This window comes from Siphateles boraxobius, unplaced genomic scaffold (genome assembly GCF_051911475.1).
Source record: "Siphateles boraxobius isolate OS27281-9 unplaced genomic scaffold, OSU_SipBor_1 11, whole genome shotgun sequence".
Lineage (NCBI taxonomy): Eukaryota > Metazoa > Chordata > Actinopteri > Cypriniformes > Leuciscidae > Siphateles > Siphateles boraxobius.
The window spans coordinates 17,616,789-17,640,424 of NW_027508711.1; the positions used below are offsets into that span (position 1 = coordinate 17,616,789).

Sequence of the window (23,636 nt, forward strand, 5' to 3'; positions counted from 1 at the left end):
ACCCTTAGTACTCTAACTTTTATTTGTTAGCGTTTGCCTGCTGCAGTGCACCTGGCAGGCCCTCGGGAAGGGCAGTAAAACGCAGGAAGTCTATGTCCTCAGATGGAAGCATTTACACACCTGTAATCAACATGTGTTTGTAACGGGACAACAACATGCGGATAAACCTCAAAAAGCTAGTAATGGGATATTGCAACATTCCACCTCTGTGAAACATTTCAAATGTGAAGTCTTTGTTTGATCTGACAATCATGAAAAGGATTTCTAAGTGACAGGTCAGTACAAGAGGAAATAGAAAAGAGGTCACCTCTGTGGAGGATGCGTCACTCTTCATGTGTGCATGGCATGCTTTACCGCCACCCACCATCTCTACCCACCCATGAAGCTCAAACGAAACAACCAAAAGGAAAGAAAAACTGAGTCAAAGCTTCTGCTGGAACAAGCTTGCAGAACAGTTACTATAAATTTATTTTGTTGGCATGCGCCTGATTACAATACTCTTGTGACAAAGCAATGTTTTGATTCAGTTTGTTTCTCATATTTCTTCCTCCTTGTTATGGCAATTAGCCCAACTCACCAGTGGATAACGTGGTGGTTTTAAAGAGTTAGCTCAAAAATTAGTGCCAGACTTTTGACAAACACATGCAAATGTATTACCCTCATTACAAATTCTAAATCAAATCAGCTTCTCTTCACAAAATGAAAGATGTGTCATAACATTTAACACAATAACTAAGGCTGCCCTCGACTAAAGATTTTCCTAGTCGACTGTCAGTCGCTCATTTAAATGGAACCAATTATGACCCTTTTCACAAGATGTAATACAAGTCTCTGATGTCCCCAGAATGTGTATGTGAAGTTTCATCTCAAAATACCCCACAGATCATTTTTTATAGCTTGTCAAATTTGCCCCGCTTTGGGTGTGAGCAAAATCAAGCAAAATCAAGCATTTATGTAGTTGTGGAGTTTAGTTGATTCATCGACTAGCATATACCTTCATGTGAATCTAATAGCCTAAATCTTTCAGAAAAAACTTCTGTGCAAATCCAGCATTGAACTGACCCTTGTTTGTGAAGCAGACCTGCGTAAAATTATTTGCACAAATATACAACACTTTAACGACAGCACATTTCTTTCATAAATTAAATTCAACCATGGTGTCCTCAGTGGCTCAGATGCCGGGAGTCTAGACTCTTTATGTTCGTTGGTACATCCAATAACAGAATATTTGTAATGTGTTTAGCGCAGACGTTGTATTTCTCCAGCTGCTACAGCAAGGAAACAAAAATGGCGTATTATGAGAAAAGAACACAAGTTTGCCCACATTGTCTGGGAGAAGTGAGACCCCAGTCTTGCTCACAATGAAGCCGGCCTTTGAGAAGATGCACTTTGATGGCATAGATATCAGCGTGGTTCTACTTTGCACGACCACTCGGATATGTGCCTATTATTAGCGCACATTCAGCTAGGTTGTTGTTAGTGCGAGCAGCAAATGTAAAGTGGCTAACATTACATGTTTTAAATAAATCAAGTTTGAGGTTCTACGTCTCTTTTTTGCGGTAATTCTTTACCCTCTCGAAATGTTCCCACAGTTTGGATTTTCTGCCTGTCATATTACTGCATGTACCGGTCATGTTAGCGATCTGTCAATGCGTGACTTCACCAATTTCACGTTGTTGTTTTTTTTTGTGACAAACTGACGTAAAATAACAGGCTTCTGTCTGTACCTTCTGATGCTTTCTTCACTTTATCTTTTATTAACAGCCAATTCTTTCTCTCACAGATGTCGTGAGTCTGATGATAATTCAACATGCTGAATCGGCCCAAAAAACCCAGAAGGAGTCCATCTAGAGCCAAAGGTGCAGAACACACTCAAAAAAGCATGCCGACAGACTCTCAAAAACGGCCCTACATTGCCTGACGGCAATCCATCGGCTTGGTGTGTCCCAGCCTTTAGGGGGCAGCCCTAATAAACACTAAACTTTTAAGAAAACATCAATCAATTAACCATTTTTATGACAGAACTTCAGTAATTAGAACTAGGCCTAAAACATTCCATGTAGCCTATGAAAATGCATATTTGTCACATATTTGGTGGTGCTTGAGAATTATTGGTAGTTGAATGATTCTCAAAAAAAAACGAACTATAAGATATAATATAATAATAATAATGCGCTAAGGTCTGACAGACTGATGGGCTCATGACTACTGTATTAATCAGGTTGCCTGCGTTCACTGCATTGCAGAAAACAAACTGGACTCCATTCCAAACTCCATTTTGACAATCATTTACATGTAGTGCATCAATTCTACCTAGTGAAGATCCTTGCTTTCTCTCTCTTTACGTGTGTGAGTGAACAGGTCTATGGTGTGTCAGAGAACGCTGAGAATCAAAGCAGTCTGTGGTCCAATTTAGTGTATTTCCATTTTATTTAGAATGGTTCTAAATGAGCTTATGCATTCTTTCTGATCAAACACTCAGTTTCAGTGTGTAGGCGAACTAAAGAGGTCAGAGCAGAAAACAGTGAAAATGTATCAATGCTAAAATTATTCTTCTCTTACTCAATCACTTACGAGAGAAATCTAACGGTTTATTAGCCTATAACTAATGACATTCATTATTTAGTCACCTGGAGTGAAACCCCAGTCACAAATGTGACTGATTTAATCGTAATGTAGAGATTTGTATCTCTCCATTGAAAGTGAATTCCACCAAAATTGTAAAGATTTATACAGATATCGTAAGTAATCCCTATGAATCACACTGTTTACATCGTTTTTTTTAACATCGGAACGCAAGTTTTCAAAACAATTCCACACGTGTATGGCAAGGACTTTTATATTAATGTTATATTATATTATACAGGGAAAATTATATTAATATGCAAAACTGTTACCCAATCATTTCAGTGGGCATTTACTTCCAGATCTTGAATGCAGAACACCCATCAAAACAGTAGCTACGTTTACATGGACACAATCGGAATGAAATCAATACGATTGATGAATCCGAACACGGTGTTTACATGAACTATAAATAAAGTAATCGGGTTGATGTGCGCGTTTATATGTCACAAGATTCAAATCGGAATTGATTTTTTGGCATGCGCACACTGCACGAATATGCCGCTGTTCGCGCATAACTATTGTCCTTTATTGGTTCTTTATTTTTTTTAAACAGCAGACTTAATATTTATCCGTCTCTGGTCATGATTTGGAGACGATGAGCATGAACCGTTTTGCCGTGCTGCTATTGATCACGCAGTAAAACCACGCGCCCAAAACCTGTCGTCCATGGATGATAATCTGAAACAAGCACTGGTGGGACGTTGTCCTGCTCCACTTCACAGACGCTGAGTGAAATGAGAATTTTTTAATGACGGAACACTCATTTATATTCACTTTATTCAACAGGAAGAACAGCTTGTTCCACGCGTCATACGTCATTACGCTATTTCAACGTCATTGCACATGCGCAGTCCTTTAAGTTTCGGTTTTCAATCCGATCAAGTGTTTACATGTTCTCTCGATTGGATTACAAAAGGAGTAAACCACCCCTTTCAATCCGATCGAAATTTCAATCGGATCGATTAAGGTGTTTACATGAAGGTTTTTTAGTCCGATTGAGCCGTCAATCCGATTATAAGTGTCCATGTAAACGCAGCTAGTGTTTGAAAGACAGGTTCCAAAACAGGATAGAAAATAGGCTAGCGTATCACTTCTAAATTAGAATGTTTTTGATGTAAATATCTTGATAACATTATAAGTGGACCTCAGAGAACATTATAAAATAAAATAAAATAAAAATGCAATTTATGACCCCTTTAATGAAGATCAATGAAACCCTCAACAGGAAGAGGAAGCAACAAGAAATTCTCAACCATGAAATTACTTAAAAATAATGCAAGACTTTCCAGCTTGCACACAATGGGCTTTCAGAAAATGTGATGTAATGTTTATGCCATTGCATAACATTAGACATGTACAGTAGTCGCGTCATGAAGTTAATTTGCCTCCTATACAGCAACAAAAAATAAATAAATAACTGTTAGCACATTTGCAACAGAAATGTCCCATTTTATAACTAAAACCTAACCAACACAGATGTAGAAGGTGATGCATGATGCAAGTCTGCATGTTAGTAAACGGTCTGCTCTCCAGTTTGCGGTCTAGTGTGATACATTCAGAGCAGCCTTTTAATTATGATTTCTGATAAATGGGGTGATTCGAGTTTTGCAGACTGCTGGGTAGAGTGCCTAGCTTAGGGAAACTCAATTACCTGATCTCACATCAATTTGTGTCTAAGAAACAGTACAGAGGTGGAAAGGGCCTAAGCTAACAAGATACCAACAGCGATAAAGTGGAAATGTATGTGGGGGTTTTCCCACTGAAGGCTCAGTAAAGGGGAAAGATGAAAAAGTATGCATTGTGTAAAGCTCAGAAATATTCAGATCTCAGCTCATAATTTCATTTATACATACCAGATACCTGAACTCAACAGATCCAGGAGACAGCACACGGTTGCCAAATGGAATTAAAACTTATTCCACATATTCATTCATTTATTTCACCAATACAAAATGAAACATCTTTTTTTATTATTTCTCAATTTAAACCTCCGGTATTGTTCATTTGGGAGTCACTCTTGTGTTGTTTACAGTCAAAAGTGACCGAACACCTGAAACTTTTTTCTTTTCTGTAAAATCAATGTAATATATTGTTTATATTACATACGTTACATGACATATATTGTCAATGTAATATATTATTTTGTATTTTGAGAGAATTGTATGTTACTAATTAATATGCATGCAATAATTATCAATAATATCAATATTGTATTCTGTATTTCATGTTAAAATATAGACAAGAATACATACCCACTTAATTCAAATATAACCACTAGATTCCTATATAGCTCTATATAAAGAGGCTTGTCAATTCTGTAGCTGGTTTTAGACATAAAAATGTTCTTTTATTAGGTTGTGGATTTGGATATATATTTAAACTTCTGTCTCTGTGACAAAAAGTAGTCTTTGAGAATGAGAATTCAATTCAAATTTATTTGTATAGCGCTTTTCACAATACACATTGTCTCAAAGCAGCTTTACAGAAAGTGCAAGACCTTTTGTTACACACAACGTCAATATTCAGTAAAACAGAACAGGAATGCTTTATCAATCTGATTTCATCCTCTTATTTGAGTCTTCTGGCTCAGTTTGGAGGTTATTTTTGACCATGAACAACACAAGTGTGACTATTTTTTTTGACAACCATTTTGCTTTCCGAATCAAGTCCACACCATTCCGATGAAGTGGCAATTTTTAAAAATGTAAAACTTTTTTTTTGTTCGGTCTAAAATGACCAAAAAACACCAGAGTTAAGCTGATTTTTTTTAATCCTTTTTATCCTTCCTTTGTTTGTCAATCCAGATGGGGAGAATGTTTGAGGAAACCTGTTTGAAAATTGTCAGAATTTTTGCAGTTCTGTTTGGTGACTAGTGGCGCTTTTCCACTGCATGGTACGGTTCGGTTCGGTACGGCACGCTTTGGCGCTTTTCTACTGCATGGTACGGTTCGGTTCTGTTCGGTACGGCACGCTTTGGCGCTTTTCCACTTCATGGTACGGTACGGCTCGGCACGGCTCAATTGTGGCGCTTTTCCACTGCATGGTACGGTACGGTACGGCTCGCTTTAAATGGTACCAACTCTGTTGAGGTTCCAAGCGTACCATACCGACACTAAAATGTGACGTGGAAGCACTGTAGATCACTGATTGGGCAGACAGACAGAATCGTCACTACCAGCGTCATTGTATTTGCGAGACATCAAACCCGCTAGATTTAAATAGCCAGTAACAGCCTCCAATGTTTTAAAACTCCTTGCTTGACTTGCTTGAAGAAAAAAGACTTCCAAAAAAAAAAAATGACTGAATCGTGGTCAGTGGACGAGAAGCGCAGATGTTCCTCTTGTTGGTTGCCGAGGAGCGGATAAACTATAACGATCAGTCATAATCCCACCCACTTTGAAGCGGTACTAACTGCAGTGGAAAAGCAACCGAACTAAAGCGAACCGAGCCGTGCCGCGCCGAGTCGTACCACGCAGTGGAAAAGCGAAGCGAGCCGAACCGTGCCGCGCCAAACCGTTCTGAGCCATACCGAGCCGTACCATGCAGTGGAAAAGCACCATTGGTGACACTAGTTGCACAGAAATTACAAACTTAACCTCTAAGAAAAGTTGGGAATGTAAGCAAATTACCCTGAAACTGAAAAAGCAAGAACTGAAAATAGGGCTGCACAATTAATCGAATTTCTAATTGTGATTACGATTACGGATGCCACGATTACGTAATCGTTCAAAGCCGTGATTACAAAAGAAAATCCACTCTGCGTGTGTGTGTTTAGAGCATAATTATGTTATGAGAGGCGAATCACAACTACTTCAGAAAACCCAGCAAAATATGACATACCAGGCAGTGACGTAAGTGTACGCTGAAATAAAAAGACTTTCACCTCAGACAAACGGACTTTACTGTCCTGTCCCGTTATACTGTGCTCGTAGCGCGCACTCTTCAATCGCACGCGCAAATGCGGCGGCGCGCGCTGTGTATCGCTTCACTGTATAAAGTGCAAAAGAAACTACGAGCATGCAACGTTGTTACAATGTAAATTAGCAAGTCACGAAATAGAAGTAAAATACCAATAAATCACGTGTTAGCTGAGAAGGATTTACATGCAGGTATGATTTTCATTCTATTCACCAAGAGCGTTTCATTAACAGTTCTTGTTAGTATATTGTGTATTCACCATGGTAACTGTCGTTTCCATAACCCCAAAATGCCACTTTATTTTCACTTTGTGTTATTTTTTTATATTTTTAAATGACTGTGGTGGCTCATATCAACATTGTATTAACAAAAACTAGTTTGGGACTGCTATATTTAATTGCTTTAGCATAGTCCTAATGTTTTTATAGTCTTTACTATGAGTTATACAATGTATGTGTATGTTAAGTAAAGGGGGACAGTACTTGTGTGTGTGTTAACAATTTTTGTGTAAACATGTATTAAATATGCCTATATATATTCAATGTAAATTGTGATAATCGTAATTAATAATTTTTGTGTAAACATGTATTAAATATGCCTATATATATTCAATGTAAATTGTGATAATCGTAATTAATAATCGCAATTACAATTTCAAGGGAATAATCGGCAATTATGATTTTTGTCATAATCGTGCAGCTCTAACTGAAAATGAAAGTCTAAACGTAAGAATAGCAAACCTTAAACTAGTGATGTACATAAAATCAAATAATGTACATTTCAGTTCACTGTCTCACCATTGCAATGCAGTATATCAGTGTGTTTCAAAAAACAATCTGAAATATGAGTAGAAAAATCGAAATCAAAGACAAGACAAACTGCAGCAACTCCATTATCAAACTGAAGAGTCTCACGCATACGCTAGATGCTTATCGTGGTGTGAAACAGACTGAGGTGGTAGTGTGGCATTCATGGGAGTTTCGCACCAGAGAGAGTGATTACCACATAAAAGTGGAGAACAGACAGGAAGTCAGAGGTAAACATGAACGTTCACAAGACCCTGAGCTTCACCATGGCAACCAATGCATCAGTGGAGACCTGTATTAAAATCAATAACTGGTGCTCTTACACGTATAGTTCTACAGCTCGTTTTCAGCTATTCAAATGTGTTTTTTATTTCTTATTTTCTTAATTTGCAATTCGCATGTTGTTTTTCTTTCAGTCATTTTTTTAAAGAACCTCTAAAGAAGACAGATTTACTTTAGAGGCACAGTTCTGTAAAATAATACTTTATATCATGAATATATCTTAGGATTTTTATGCTTATTTTTTTTATTTCCTTGTTGAAAATTGTTTCTAAGTAAAAACTTTATTAATTGTATGCTTTAAACAAGAACGAATCAGGCAAAGTGGTATAATAATAATAATAATAATAACAATATATTCTAAAAAAAGGCCTACTTGTATAACATTACACATTTTTGTTTCTCAATTGCTTCCCGTTCTAATGATGTTTAGATATTTTAAAAAAGTCAAAAAAAATCTTAATTAAAAAAATGTATCTTTGCAGTGCAAAAGAAGAATTGTATAATTGTGTCATTTGTGCCATTATAATTAAAACAATAATAATATTATTTTTTATCACACTAGACCAACGGAAATCAGCTTTGTGGCATTTTAAAGTGCTTTTATTTATTTTGTTTAGCAAGGCAACTGTTAAGAACATATTACTTTTCTCTTTTCAGTCAAAGATGCACTTTTTATAATGCAGGTAATCTAGTTTCTACTTTAGATCCGAAAGAGGAAAACTAATTTTGCAGAGAAAAACAGTCTAATTTAGTGGTGAAAAAAACAAAGCTAAGTGGAGTGTAAATAGGGGCTAATTGTTGCTCTTCCAGTCAGAGGTCAAGGACGCGACCGAGATGTTCAGAAAAATCACTGCAGCAGTGCAAAATTGACCAGGACAGGACAGAACATTGACAATAATTACATGTGAAAGAGGCCACAAAATAAACAGAGGCCTGAAAGACAAATGGACAGAGAGCAAGAGAAATAACACTCTGTATGAAAGAGATAGATTTCATTAGTTGCTTATTAAGAGATGCTTCAGCAATTGAATCATTTATTATTTCAAATATACATTCAATCGCTGTTCTGCTTCACATGGACCCTGGTTATGTGTTCCAAAATAGGTAGTAAAGATTTTTCAACCAGTATTTAAATCTGTGTGTAAGGTTGTGAAAAAAAACAGTACAAAATATTCCAATCACTTGAAAAATCCCCATGAAAGGAAGGCATAGATACAGTCGGCAACTAGTCATAGTTGGGGGCGTGTTCGGCGTGGGGGAAACACTGCGAACGGCGTGTGTTTTTGAATGACAAAATGTCGTATTTCATGTCATTGACGCCTGCCGACCGGTAACGGTACATTGCAAAATGAACTGCAATAGGTTATGATTGCCCTTATTTAATTCAAAACTGGATCAATGACCCAAACAAAAGGCCGGAGGTGTTGTTTCCAGACATATTTTGTTATCTGGTTGAATCTCCAGGTAAGACATTGTGGTAGCTGTAGCAGTAACATTAGCCTAGAACTCAATCAACTTTTGTATACTCTATGTTGCATACTATAACTCCACAAAACCTTGTCACTTACCAATTGTACGTATGCTTCACCCCAAACTATTAATGCTTTTGTAAACGATGATCAGAAGTACGAGGTTGCCGAGGGACTGTGCTGACAGTGATCCCTAACGCGCAGACTGCAGTCTGTATTGAGTGTAGACTGTAGCGGTTGGCCTATCAAGCGAGCCTTCAGCTGATAACGCTAATGTGAATGAGACATCCCTTATGAAAAACAACTATAGGAATCTTGTAGTATTTTAGGACAAAATATTATAGTAATCCTATAGGAATACTATAGTATGTTGGGACATACTATAGAAGTACTATAGAGGTATTACAGAACATCACATAAGTATTACACTACTATTTATTGCTTGTAGCCATTTTGTCCTCCTTTCCGGTTCTGTGTGTTTATTAGGAAGGATGTAGAACTTCAATTCATAATTTGTTTGTTTATTGGCGGTACAGAAAACGACACAGCACCTCTTCGGCATGATTGTCGCGTGTATTTCAATGAGCGCCAAGGCAATGTTTTCCCCCACGGGCTAAATTCACATCACGTGACAGGGCGTTCCCGGGGGCGTTCCCAGACCAACCGTCTGTATCTATATCTTTATAATAAGGTGTCGTCAACTGCTAAGCCCCTCCTCCTTAGTTAGTGTTGCTATCTCTGTCATGATCTCCTTCTAGCTGTTGTTCTGCTTCTAGCAAACATGGAGAGGCTGAATCAGATACAGTGAATTACCTTTGCCATTATTAAATACAATATGGTAGATGACAAAAGAGCTTAAATTTCCTTGGAAGGTCATGCTGTATTCAAAACATGAAATTAGGGATAAGAAGTGCCAAACGGAGGAAGCAAATGCTTATGTTTAAGGCTTATTTTTGGTTTATTAATAAAAACAATGCCAATCAGACCAATTATTAGCATTATTATTATTAATTGTTTCACACTAGACCACTTTTCATGAAAAAAAGGGTTTAATTTATATAACACCTCTTTAGTGTTTGATCTTTGCGAGGCAATCCAGTCCAAAGGATAGTATTCTTCCTTTCTCTAAAAAAGATGATGTTCTCTCTTTCACAACCATATCCTGCTGTATAGGGCTGGGTAAAAATATCAATTTCTCGATTAATCGATTCTCTTTTTTAAGAACCGATATCGATTCTTAAATACCAAGAATCGATTAGGCTATAGTCATCCTGTTTTCAGTTGATGAATGAATGGAACGTCACAATAACCTCAGAAAAACCATATCCAGTGACCATAAACTCGTTAGTCAGCTAGAAAAATGAATTTGCCATGTATTGTACCTGATATCCAAAATAATCAATATTGAATCGAAATCGAATTGCAAGCTTGTGAATCGAAATCGAATTGTGAAATTTGTGCCAATACCCATGCAGCCCTACTGCAGTACATTTCCTGACTTCGAGCAGAGGACATCTGTCTAAGCACTAATCTTTAGATTGGCTTTTACATATGGGGGGGAAACACACACAAACACAGCTTGTGTGTATATACCAAACACACACAATTCAATGAGTTTGCAGTGAAGAGTGCGGATGAGATTTCCACAGGATTCAAATACTTCATTCCACCGTGTGCAATAACTCGCCACCAGAGAACAGATATATCTCGATCTTCTGGAAAACTCAAAACAAACAGAGAGAGGGGAGGAATTCACTGAGCTTGAGGGTGAAGTTGCAACTTTAGTCCAGCTGGCTCTAAGCCCACATACAGTACAGCTCGACGACGACTCCAATCGTATCGAGGAAACCAGGCCAAGGGCTCCCAACTTGAAGAGCAGAGCGAGAATGCAGGTCTTAAAGGAATAGTTCACACAGAAATGAAACTTAATCCAAACCCATGTGACTTTATCTTCCTCTTTTGTGGAATAAAAGTGGTGAATTTGTTTAAAGAATATTCTGGCTACTCTTTTTACCACTAAAAACACCACGATCGCATAGCTTACCCCGATCAGCAATGTTCCCTCTAATTTTTTTCTTGCTGAGTAAAACTTTTATATTGGGAAAACATTTTTGGCCACCTGAGCAAAAACATGTTTTATACCTGACCTGTACAGCGCACGGTCACACAAAAGGTGGTTATATCATTCAGTTGTCACGTTTAACCTTAATGTGCTGTTTCTATTTGAATTGACTCTTGATGTAACTGCATCATGTGTTTTTGTATGGTCAATTTTTGGCAAAATGAAATGTTTGTTTATTGCTTGTGAATTTGCAAGAATGCAAGAGTTTATTTACAGTTTCAATGCTTCAATTTTTTCTATTCAATATTATATCAATTCTAATATGAAAGCAAACTTAAGCATTTAAACAGATCTAATAGCTAAATATATTTAAAAAAAATGAACATGTGAATTCTTCTATAGTTATCTAAACATCCCTGAAACCCACACACAACTCTATAACTGAGGTATTTTGAGTGGTAGGTCTGTAATTGTAAATCATGCAGAGTTTTGTTACTGTGCTGTGGTTATTTCCACCACCTAATAAAGCAACTCTTCTTTAAAACATGATTTCATGTCTTTGCGTTTCGCATTGCCTCTGGTTTTTGGTCGGCATTAAAGTACATCAACTGATTTGGCTGACTGCCGCTCACATTCAGTAATTCTCTTTCTATGAATCCTATAAACCTATTTAAATAAACCGCATTCATCGGTTTAACTCTATAGTGACACGAACTCTCAAACTCTCACTAACTCAATCGTGGCAGAACTTCACGGCTGCCATGTTTGACACTGTCGCTGTGGTTAGTTAGAATACGGTTATGACTTCAGCTGAATTACTATATTCAAGCAGCTACTTGAAAAAATAATCGATAGATTAGCCTAATCAATTGAAAAATAGTTATTTGATCCAGCCCTAATCTTATCACAGTACTCAGCACAGCATATCACAATTCTTTTTTTTTTTATCGCAATAGTATCGTATAATGGGGCATCTGGCGATTAATTCCCAGCCCTAATATAGATGATACCCTTGATATAACAAACAAAGTGACACTATGACATTAACCGATTCATTGTGCAGAAATTATGATGAACTGAGATGAGTGACAGCTTTTTAGTGATTATAAAGGGAGCGCTCTTTGAACGCTAGGGTATAAATAATAGGGCTGGGTATTGACACAAATTTCACAATTCGATTCGATTTCCATTCACAAGCTTGCAATTCGATTCGATTTCGATTCGATTCAATATTGATTATTTTGGATATCAGTTACAATAAATGGCAAGTTTTCTCAAGGAAATCAAATCTCTTAACTAATGCTGTAAAATATGGGAGTCTAGTTGTAGCCTACTTGGCTTCATTAGCTTAATATGAAGGTAATAGTTAACTGTTTTGTAGCTATACACTTAACACTTAAATTACACTTTTATTTATTTTTATAATAAGAAGATTATATGAAATATAAACATTTAAATGGTGGCTGTCATAAAAACTTGCCAGATTTATTCAAATATGCATTAAATATTGAAGAACATTAAGATTATAATGCATGTAATATGGTGCATATATTTAGCAAAATGCTCCTCTCTCTAGAGTTATTTTTTCTAGCTGACTAACGAGTTTATGGTCACATGTGGTTTTTTCTAGGTAAATATGACGAAACATGACATTGATTACAAGCTGTTTAACTGACGTCTTTCTACGGTTGAAACGCTGATTGAGCGAATCAATGTGTCATGATACGGATTTCGATAAGCTGTACTCTATCTTTTAACACACTTTCAGATGCTCATTCATGTTTATTTCGCGCTGTAACTGGTGTTATTAAGCCGGAAGAGAGATCAGCGCTGCTGCTTCTCTTGAGCTGCGCCAGAGCGATCTCACGCCACAGCGCCAAAACGATATTTGTGTTTTTGAATTTCGAAAGAAAATGGGCGTAATTTGAAAATTGAGACTATGTTTCATATCAATAGTAAAAGGACAAAGATTTTTGCGATTTTTTTGGATGCGCGCAGCCGCGCCACAATGTTCCATTCATTCAAATGACACAGGATGACTAATCGATTCTTGAGATTTAAGAATCGATATCGGTTCGTAAAAATGAGAATCGATTAATATCGAGAAATCGATATTTATTACCCAGCCCAAATAAATAATCCATTCAGAATTTTAATAAAAATGTGTTTTTTATTGCATTATATCAAAGATTGCACATTGCATTATATCAAAGATTGGACATTGCATTATATCAAAAACTGCACATTGCATTATATCAAAGATTGCACATTGCATTTGCAAAAAAAATAAGGGCATGTTGTGCACATGGCCTAATGACATCTCCATTCTTGCTGAATACTGCATTGAACAAACGGGGTGAGAAAGAGTGTTGGTGGCACCAAAGTCACCCACATTCCACTACTCAGAAAACCGTTTCATTTCCCTATGTCATCTTCTACTGTCCAATAAGCTTTTTAGAACGCTTTGCATCAAACAATCTGTTCCTAGAAATAAGCTTTCCCAGAAAAGTATTGCCCCACTAAGCCCTAATACAAGCTATTCAGATTCACACAGGACATGTATGATTATTAAATAAAAACTGAAGCTAATGTTTCTGGAGAAAACCAAATAATAATAAATCTGTTTTAACCATATGCACAACAGTATTTTGAAATATCAAGCAGTGAACTCCTTTCAAATTAAGATACACTGTTAAAGGGTAACTAAACACTAAAACAACTTTTTTTAGTTAATTATCTGTAAGAATGGAGCTTCATAAATGCTGTTCATTGATTTGAGTACATTTTTTGACATTTGGGTATAAAGTGTTTTAATCTTCAAATACATGGTGTAAAAACGTCTGAGTGCTGCCCTCTTCAGGTTAAACGGAAAGCTCCTGCAGTAGGGGTACTCTCTAACGTAGAATACTCTCTGACGTCACTCGGTCACGCCCTTGGTGCGAGCTCACCACGCCCTTGGCAGCCCCTGGTATAAAAGCATCTGGTTCCGTCAAAACTACTGTAGCGAGTCAGGAGTTGGAATTACGATCGTATTGAAAACGATCAGGATAGATATATATTAGCATCTAGTTAGCATAGCATTTATATAGTTATTTAGATTATTTTGTGCAGCCTAGGTAGTTAATCTCGCCTATCGCTCCAGTGTGCAACCTGCATTTTACGTGGGATTGCTTCTCCAACGCAATGGAGGTGGAAATGGGCTTTCCCCCCCCGCTCAGCCCCGCCCTCAGTTCGTCGCCTCTATCTCCGCTGGGGTCTGCCCACTTTTCCAGCATTTTCAAATATTGCCAGTGGGTGGAGTCAGGCTTTGACCAGGGGTTTAGTAACCCTTTAAGCATGCATGTTAGAGCTGCACAATTCTGGATAAATTGAGAATCAAGATTTAAAAAAATAGAGATAGCGATTCTCTCATGATTCTGAAAAGACAACTAAACAATTCATTTGCATTTTTTTTTTTATAGTTTTGAATGCATAAAGACTTCACTCATAAAGACTTCACCTGTTTCCTTACTGGTTGACAGAGTTTCCGCTAGAAAAAAATGGTGCAGGTCAAAGTGACCGGCAGAGGTTTCGTTTAACGGACATTTTGATGCCGGTCAAATATCGCCTCTCAATTAGTCAAGTTGAGGAAAACTGGAGGCAGTCTATGTAACTTAAAAAATGAAATAATAAGGCCGCATAGAATGCAACATGTTATTATTAGCTTAACTTTCAAATAGACGGAAAAAAACATGAACGTCCGATTGGCGTCACACACACGTTTCACACACATTCACTTTTTGAAACATTGAGGTACGGATGTACCTAATACAAATAAATAAAACATCTCCAGTTAACTAGCAGATCATTCATTTAGTTCGCTATTAAATAAGAGATCTAGCGCTAAAATCGGTTGTTTTTAAATCAAGCTGAGCGCTCGTGTCCGCTGCTATCAGCTGCATGGACGACGCGCTGCGCGAGTTGCGCAATCTTCACTTGGACGCGAGTTTCAATCTATCGCCGTTGCGGAGACTCTATTCATTCTGGTGAAATCACAAAATAAAATGCACACAAAGGTGTCCCTCCTTGATATAGACTGTAACCATGCACTGATGAACATATAAGCTATTCAGTTTTGATGAATGAAAAATAAACTGTAGGCCTACGAGTGCGCGGATTAGAACCAATGATCTATAGGCTATAATGAGATGTTCCTGATTCACCATCGTCTGGCCTCTGAAAAAAGCTTTTAAGGCTAGTCTGCCTTGGGCCTGGCCATATTTGAAACGTCTCACTCAATCGTTCGCTGTTTAGGTCTATATTACAGCCGTTTTAGGCGTGCGCTTTATTTGAAATGCAGCATGCGATGTTGTTTCATAACTTTCATACAGTAGACCCTGTTCCTTTATTTATAACATAGCCAAAGGTTAGTGTATTTTTGCTTTATACATTTTAGGCTTATTCTCAAATTCAGATTTTGTTAGGGGGCGGGATTATTAGACAATTTTAATTGGACAATTTGACCGGAGAGGTTTAATTTTGTCGGACATTTCATTTTTTCCCCGGCCAATGTCCGGTAATTACCGGACAACGGAAACCCTGCTGGATGAATCAGCGTTTTTGAACGAATCTTTTGGACGAACAAATACCTTTTTAACAGTCATGTGTCGTCACCTACTGGTGTAACGATGTAATGATAGAATCTTTGTTCTAAGCGTCATGTTACTGATTCACTCTATTTTGAAAAAAGGTAAAGCTGTCACTGGGGCAGTACATACATTAACGAGTATTGAATAAAGAATGATATGTCTGAAAGGACTTGTTTTTCCCTGATCAGTTACACAGACACTTTAATAAACGTTATCACATATTCAAGAGCCGTGGCTTAGTTGTGGTGCTCATGCAACCCTGCAAGTTTGAATCTGGCTCATTTTCTGATCCCATCCCCACATAATTAACATCGCCTCTACACAGTTTCTATCCAACAGAAATAAAAAAGGCCAAAAAAGGTAAATAATAACAACAATAAAATAAAACAGCACTACTGTCAACAGAGAACATCGCTTGGAAAATATCTGTTTCTGAACTTTCACTTGCAAAGAAAAATAATACCAAAAGCAGAAAAAAGTTAGAGTGGGCTGCTTGAAGGTGTAAAGTCGCAACTTCGGCAGAAACACCAATTATTCACCGTTCGCCTGACTCATACATTCTGCATTTGGTCAGTGTTCAGTGGAATGAGTCTCATTTTCAAGCAGAAATATTCTTCAGTTTGTAGAAACAAGCAAACCTCTTCTGTCATTTTATTACACGCAGAATTATAGGAGTAGATTACATCACTATGCTCATTACTGAGAATTGGTAAATAAGAAAACGAGAAACTATTAAAACATATTTTACTGTATATTATATGTATATCAAATAAAATTTGAGAATTTCAAAAATGTGATAAAATAAATTCTAGGTGTTAGACATGAATACACCAAAAGACACTAGAAGCTATTTATAAATGATAAACTTTCGGAATGATCAAATACTGGCTCAAGGAATGCAGATAATTGAATTAGAAATCCCATGGGTTGTCCTGGAGACCTCTAATCTACGATGCACTCTTTAGAAGTGAAATAAAGAGAGTCAGTGGTGGTTTGTAGCGACACCTGACTACGCTCAACACAGAGCCCTTACATCTGATGCTGATTACATGCCATCATTACATGTAGATGTTACATGTATTATACAATCATTTATTGTATTGATTGTCATCAATTTTTATTTATGTCGAACTCAAAATAAAAAAAAATAGCCTAACTGTTTTTACACTTGGGGTTGATGCGCTCTTGACTTCATATTGTTGGGAAAGTTCACTTTTTTACATGAACTAGTTTAAAGTTCAGTTCACAAATTTTAAAATGAAAAAAGTTCAGTTCAGTTCATACTTAAAAATTTTGAACTAGTTCATTCGTAGTTCTTTTTTTCCATTTGTTGCTGTGAGCAATTATTTTTCAAAATGATTGCCACAACCCATATAGAACTACAGACAGCAATTATTTTATTCGCGGGCAAAGTTTGAACAGAAATGTAAGACTTTTCCCATCCTCACCGACCTTGTCATAAAACTTGTTTAAATGATCATACGACGCTTCCTTGCTGCATTCTGTTTAGATCACGCATGCGGCGGTGCGACGCTAATGTTGCCAGATTGGGTGTTTTTTCCGCTACATATTAAGGTCTGTTTACTGTGTATTATAGCCGGGTTTTCGCCTGGAAGGCTCTATAGTCTATAGTAATCTGGCACCCTATTGAACGAAGTTAAACTGAGAGCGCGCCGCGAATGAACGAGTTCACAGTAACGTTCACCAGCCAGTAATACAGTACGTTCAGTTCACGTTCGCCCAAAATAGAAGAGTTCAGGCACAACACTGTCCATAGAGTTATTAAGTGCTATGCCCACTTTGTTTGTGCATATTCACAGCTTAGTAAGGCAGGAATATTTTCAGCATAGCAAGATGAGGATTGGTTCCCCATAGCATCCACACCAAGACACAGCGTCAAAGCTCATTGCAAACCTGATCCCTGAGAAGGGGAATGAGACTCTGTCTTGAGTTGATGACGTGTAACTCGGGCACCCTTTTATATTCGCGTATGACATCAGTCATGCTGATGGTGTTCTTAATTGCGTCAAAACCAAGACACACGTCTCCTTCCTCTTCTCAGGGAACCTGGTTGCACACGCAACCTGAAACCTTTTTTTGAACTAAATAAAATGTGATTAATTAAAAATTAAGTTAATTATTTTTCTGTCAATATATTTATTTAAAAATATTTTCTCTTAGTTTCAGGTAAATAAAAACATTGATATTTGGTAGACCTGTAATGTATACCCTATAATACTCTATAAGGTTTATAACCCTGTCAAGTTCGACAAATTATTATCAGATGCAGAGATACACTGATCCATTCCTAGATATTTATTTACTAGGATCCCAACAGCTATAAACTACTGTTTGACCCCTTCCCAGAAGACCTAGACTGTCTTTGATCTTTCCAGAGAACTTCCATCTGGGGAAAATTAATATCCAAATGAAACGCTTTGTTGCTGTATCACCCACTGCCAAGGTGAAGGGAAGCAACAAACTTGCTGGTATGTTGCCCACAGGAAAGAGAGCAAAATAGACCGGTATGGACAAGATATTTCTTTCTGCTGAAGTATGAGAGAGAGCTACTAGAATTAAGGCCTGCTGTTGGAAATTCCATTGATTCTCAGATTAGAAAACAAGTTGAAACAAACCTAAGAAAACAGATGTTGGTATTAAAGATAACCAAAGGTGTGATTTAGGAAACAGCTAAAGTTAACAAAACTAATTCGAAGTCAAACATTACTCACTGGCACGGTTTAAAGAGATTACTGGTTTAAACATTAGACCAAGTTTTCTAGCTACACTGCAAATATACAATTATTATTATTATTATGATGGTTTCTAAAGACTTTTGTGACCTTTAAAGCCACTTATGCACTTAAAAAAGTTTGTAAAATGACTTATGTCAGATATACACATTTGAAAAGTAGTAGGGCAGCCAAAAGGGATGAAAATCTTGTTTATTTTTTTTACTTAAACATTACTAATGTTCAAATAGTTTTTTTTTTATTCAAAGCAATGAACAAGCATAATAAGGGTCTGTAAGTGTGTAGCCTAATACTTAAACTTTCATAAAACAAATATAAGGGCATTAACTGCATCAACATTATAAACAAAACAGCATTGTGTTTTAGGCACAGTATAAAGCAAAAGAACCTGACTAGTCACAAAAGTGCATAGAAGCCTGTTCTTATTATATCAAATCTCAGACAGAGAGTGTTATGTACAGTATTATGCAAACATGAAAACTGTCAGCAGTTTTGACATTGACACTCCAGAAATCAAAGTGCCACACAGCACTTTTTAAGGGGCTGTTCACACAGAATGCATTTTTGCTTTTAAAAATGTGAAAGGCAGGGCAGCGGAATGAGGGGAAAAGGTCTCAAGACATGTTTAACTCTAAAAACTCACTGCTCATGCTCAAGACTCACAGTGGTTTCAAAAGAACAATGCAGTCATGATCCATTGAATTGAACTGGATAGGCTTATACAAAACATTAAAACGTAACCATGATACCAACGTCTTTGTTAATAACTGGTACTTCTGCCCACGACACACCTAACATTTGAATGTGCTTTTTATTTTTTCACAAATATTCAAAATTGTACTTTGACAGTCATAAAGTGTAGAGACTTCCTCTTCCAAGGAAAATGAACCAAAAATATTATTGACTCATCTTGTATCCAGGAAAGAAAAATTAATTTTGTCTCACTAATAGCAAGTGCCAAATTACCTCTTATTCAAATGATCCATGAATGTGATGTAAACTAAAGGCTATTGGCTATTTAAACTGTACTGGCTGTATCAGCACTTTTAGCATTGTAAGGCTTTGTCCACACTAATACGTTTTCTTTTGAAAACGCACATTTTTTTCTCCGTTTTGGCCTTTCGTCCACACTGAGAATGCTTTCCCAAGTGGGTAAATTTGTAAACGCCGCTTTCAAGTTGTAGTGTGGACTGTGAAAATGGAGGTATTTGAAAATGATGACGCATGTTTAGACATGTGACTCATATTGAATCGTATCTTCATATCGCAGTCCTGCAAAGATGACAGAAAATGTACTTGCAAAACATGAGGTCAGTTGTGGTTTAGACCAAACATAATGGTGACTTAATGAGACCTGGACGCATCAGTGAATGGTGAGATATTTTGCTAAATAAAATGATTCTGCCAGAAGAATAGGCAAGCAAAGTTTATTTATATAGCACATTACATACACAATGGTAATTCAAAGTGCTATACAAAGAAATAGCATTATCTAGCGTAGAATAGCATGATAACTTTATTATGTCTGTTCCGTCTGCATCATCTCAGTGAGCTAAGGTGAATTTAGCTTTTTCCGACGTTTCAGTGTGGATGAGAAACTTTTGGAAAATGCTAATGTAGATGGAGAGTGTTTTGAAACAAATCTATCTGGATTAATGTATATTTAGCCTTATATTCAGTTCAACTTCACTGTGTGAAAAACTTGATAAACAGTTCAGTATGGCCCACCTCTTAACTGACCTGTCACATTGAATGATAATTTATTAAATTTTTGATTTATCATCACTTTTCAGCAGCAAAACACATTCCTGACCTCCAGAAAAAAAACCTGCACGACTGGTAAAATCCCTCGAAGCAAACTCGTCAAAAATACAGCAAAAATTTCTACAAGATCAACAAATTAAGACATAATGACTAAAAATACCTAAAACTAATACCTAAAAAAGTACAAATGTTCACAAAAAAAATTGTCTTAGTGGGTTTTCTTACGTAACATGATTGACAACTTTTAAAAAAATTATTAAAAACATAAGACTTAGGCCTACATTTCTAACGCGAACTAAAGAATGGTTTTAGTTTTTTGGCTCTGTGTAAATGAAATGTCACTTTGCTGTTGTCATGACAGTCAGAGCATGTCTTGTTTTTGTTGCTGCACACTAAACGTGCAGTGTAAAGACAGCTATAAATGGTTGAATATGCAAGAAAGACAACCAATAATAACAATTCAGCACACAAACTAGTGTAAGAAAGAAGAACAATCGTAATTCAAATATTATAATGCAGGCATCACTGCTGGTTACGTTTTAAATGCAATCAGTGAACGTCAGGGAGATTTTCAGACTTATCTTGTGAAACGTCTTCATAAGAACAAAGTCTATGAAAAGCAACAGCAAAATAGCACACCTAAGGAGTCTGTCTGTTTAAACTGAAATTGCAGGGTTACAGGTTTGCTATAACTATTAAGTAAACTGCAAAAATATCTAAGATGTGTCCATAAAAAAAAAATGGTTCAGGTTAGACTGATACGTTTCCCCTAACAGAACTACACAGTCCAAATTGGTTTAGTGGCGGAATCATGTTGACCCAGATATCTCTAATTTGGCTTTCCTAAGTAGACTGCCAGATTAACATTCAGGACGGCCAATGGGAAAAGTTTTAAGGTTTTTCTTGCGCAAATGAGATGGCACAGTGGATCAAGTTGGATGGGGAAAAAGTAAATCCCCTTTTCACGCTTTACCTTGACAGATCAATAAACCGTTCGTTGTTAAACATACAGATATGAACGTGAACAAAAGCATAACAGGGAGTCCCTATCTTTTAGGATCGGCCAGAGCATACATTTACATCTAAGTAGAAGGGTTGGCCATAAAACACCAGTTTTCATTTCATCAATGTCATATTTACTCAGGGAATTTTAAGACATAATGACTCATAGCTTCTGGTCCTCTCCACACTCACCGAAAAACAATATCACAAACTCCAGCAACAGCAATAGAGGTGTTCCACTCGATGATTTTATTGGAGCTTAAAGCCTCCTGAAACGAGAAGGTGTGCATGTGTGCCGTCCTGGGCCGAAGAGAGCTCCACGAGGCCCATGTGTTTGCTTTGGACAGGCATCGCACCAATACAGATACACACTCATGGGCTCCGGGGAGAAGAAGCTGACCAGCACTTGCTCTGTTCAAACGAATTAAAGCTGCAAACAGCTTTATCAAATATCATGCAGTTTTGAGAAGTTTTGTAGCCAGTTTTTCAAATACTACTACCAGGCAAATGAGTCTGGCAGACAGAGAATCACTTCGCATTGCCATTACTCTTGTCTGGATCATGATTTAGCCGCTATAATCAATTTATTAAAATGACACCCACAGAATGCTATTTTTAGCCAGTGTATATTCACCACAAAAACGTTTGGACTTTGACCTTTTCCAAGTCTGGAAATCACAATTTTAAAATTCCCCTCATAAGTTTTCCATGATGGCAAACTGGATTTTGTCAATATGACCCAAATAGGGCAGGATTTCCCATAAAACAGCCATAAATTTCCAGCTGAATAAATCTCCTACAGCTCAGCATAACTACAAAATGTATATTCACTACAGAAAATATTTGTTTATTTTCCATATCTTTCTCAGGCCTGGAAATCACAATTTTGAAAATTTCCATAAGTTCCATGAGCGTAGGAAAACCTCGTGTTAAAACAGGCAGATATGCAAAATGATGTGCACAACCTCAGCCTCATTTCATTTTAGATCTAATTATTCACTATTTATCCATATCATCGTTCATAATCATAATCATAAAGCTGCCTTTTAAAATCAATCCTACCTGCTGAATGAATATGTGGACGGAAGTCCTGTCTCATTGGCTCTCTGCATCCCAGATGAATCTCCATATCCATTTCCTCTACCCCAGCCGTCACTTAAGCCGGGTAAGTGAGCAAACAGGCCGAACAGAGGTTTCTGATCGGGTAAACTCGCAGCTGAGGTGGTGTTGCCTCCATAGTGGTATCCCGGGCTGCCCATATCTCCCAACGTGGTGGGCCCACTGTGAGACCCACCCATCCCTGACATCTGACAGTAGCTCCGCCTCTCACTTTCCTGTTTGATGACACCCGGTGTGCAAAGCTGGATAAAGTCTGTCTCTTTCTCCGTCTTTATGACCGGCATGTTGACACTGGCTTCCACCATCTGCTGCCGTTTCCCTGTGCCGTTCACATTTGTACATGCTGCACTGTTGCCAGTGACAACAGGGCTGGTTCCCTTCAGCAAGTTGCTTTCTGCCAACAGGGCATCATCCACTGCCAGTGAGGAGAGAAAGGCAGTCTCGTCCGTAACGTAGAACTCATTCAGGTCAGTGAGTGAGTCAGGTAAGTCCAGATCCTTTAAGATGTCCATGGTGTTGTCGCCAATAACCCTCTCGTGACCAGCCATTTCCTTCTCCATTTGGCCATAGGGTGGAAAGTCCAGCCTATCTTTCTCCGTGGGGGAAAGTTCCTCCATTTTCACTTTAAAAGTGTTCAGAGCCTGGATATCAGAGTCACGATTTAAGTCTGCAATGCTCTCGTCCAAAAGTGAAAAGTTCTCCCCAATGTTGAGACTAAGGGGCTCTTTTGCCTTTTGCTGGTGCTGCATTCTCAAGGGTTGAAATACTTTGACATCTGGTTCTTGTATGTTACGTCCCATTAAGGATGGATCTACCATAGACAGGCTTCTTTGAACGTCACTACCGCTTAGTCCGTTTGAGAAATCTTTTGATGCATTTAAAGCGGGCGCATTGACACCAATTTCCGGAACAAGGCCTCTCTCAATACATTCTCCAAAAGTTAAATTATCAGTATTGTTACTGCTGCGTTTCAGTCCACGGTCCATATCTCAATCCTGTTGTATAGACAGAAAGAAGAAAAGGGCAAACCTCAGTTAATTTGATAAAAAGTTACAATATGTTTACATATAAAATAGAGCAGGAATTGTTAATACATTATAGTATTTTACATAGCACTTATGTTTACATAAAGCTGGTGTAAACCAAACTAAGTTTTGCACCAAGGCCTTTTCATTCAGAAAATATTACAGATTCAGACTTTGAGT

At 37.4% G+C, this 23,636-nt stretch overlaps 2 protein-coding genes across 5 annotated transcripts in view; one reads left to right on the forward strand and one right to left on the reverse strand.

The window, feature by feature from the left end:
- The window catches only part of LOC143703835 (rho GTPase-activating protein 26-like), a 494,068-nt gene that overhangs the window by 187,125 nt on the left and 283,307 nt on the right, over positions 1-23,636 (forward strand). The window lies entirely within an intron of this gene.
- The window catches only part of LOC143703878 (glucocorticoid receptor-like), a 75,566-nt gene that overhangs the window by 49,998 nt on the left and 1,932 nt on the right, over positions 1-23,636 (reverse strand). For all 4 annotated transcript variants that reach the window (XM_077197363.1, XM_077197371.1, XM_077197359.1 and 1 more), the window contains exon 2: positions 22,375-23,426. In XM_077197363.1, the coding sequence (XP_077053478.1) occupies positions 22,375-23,417 (1,043 nt within the window). In that variant the 5' untranslated portion in view covers positions 23,418-23,426. The remainder of the gene's footprint in view (positions 1-22,374; positions 23,427-23,636) is intronic.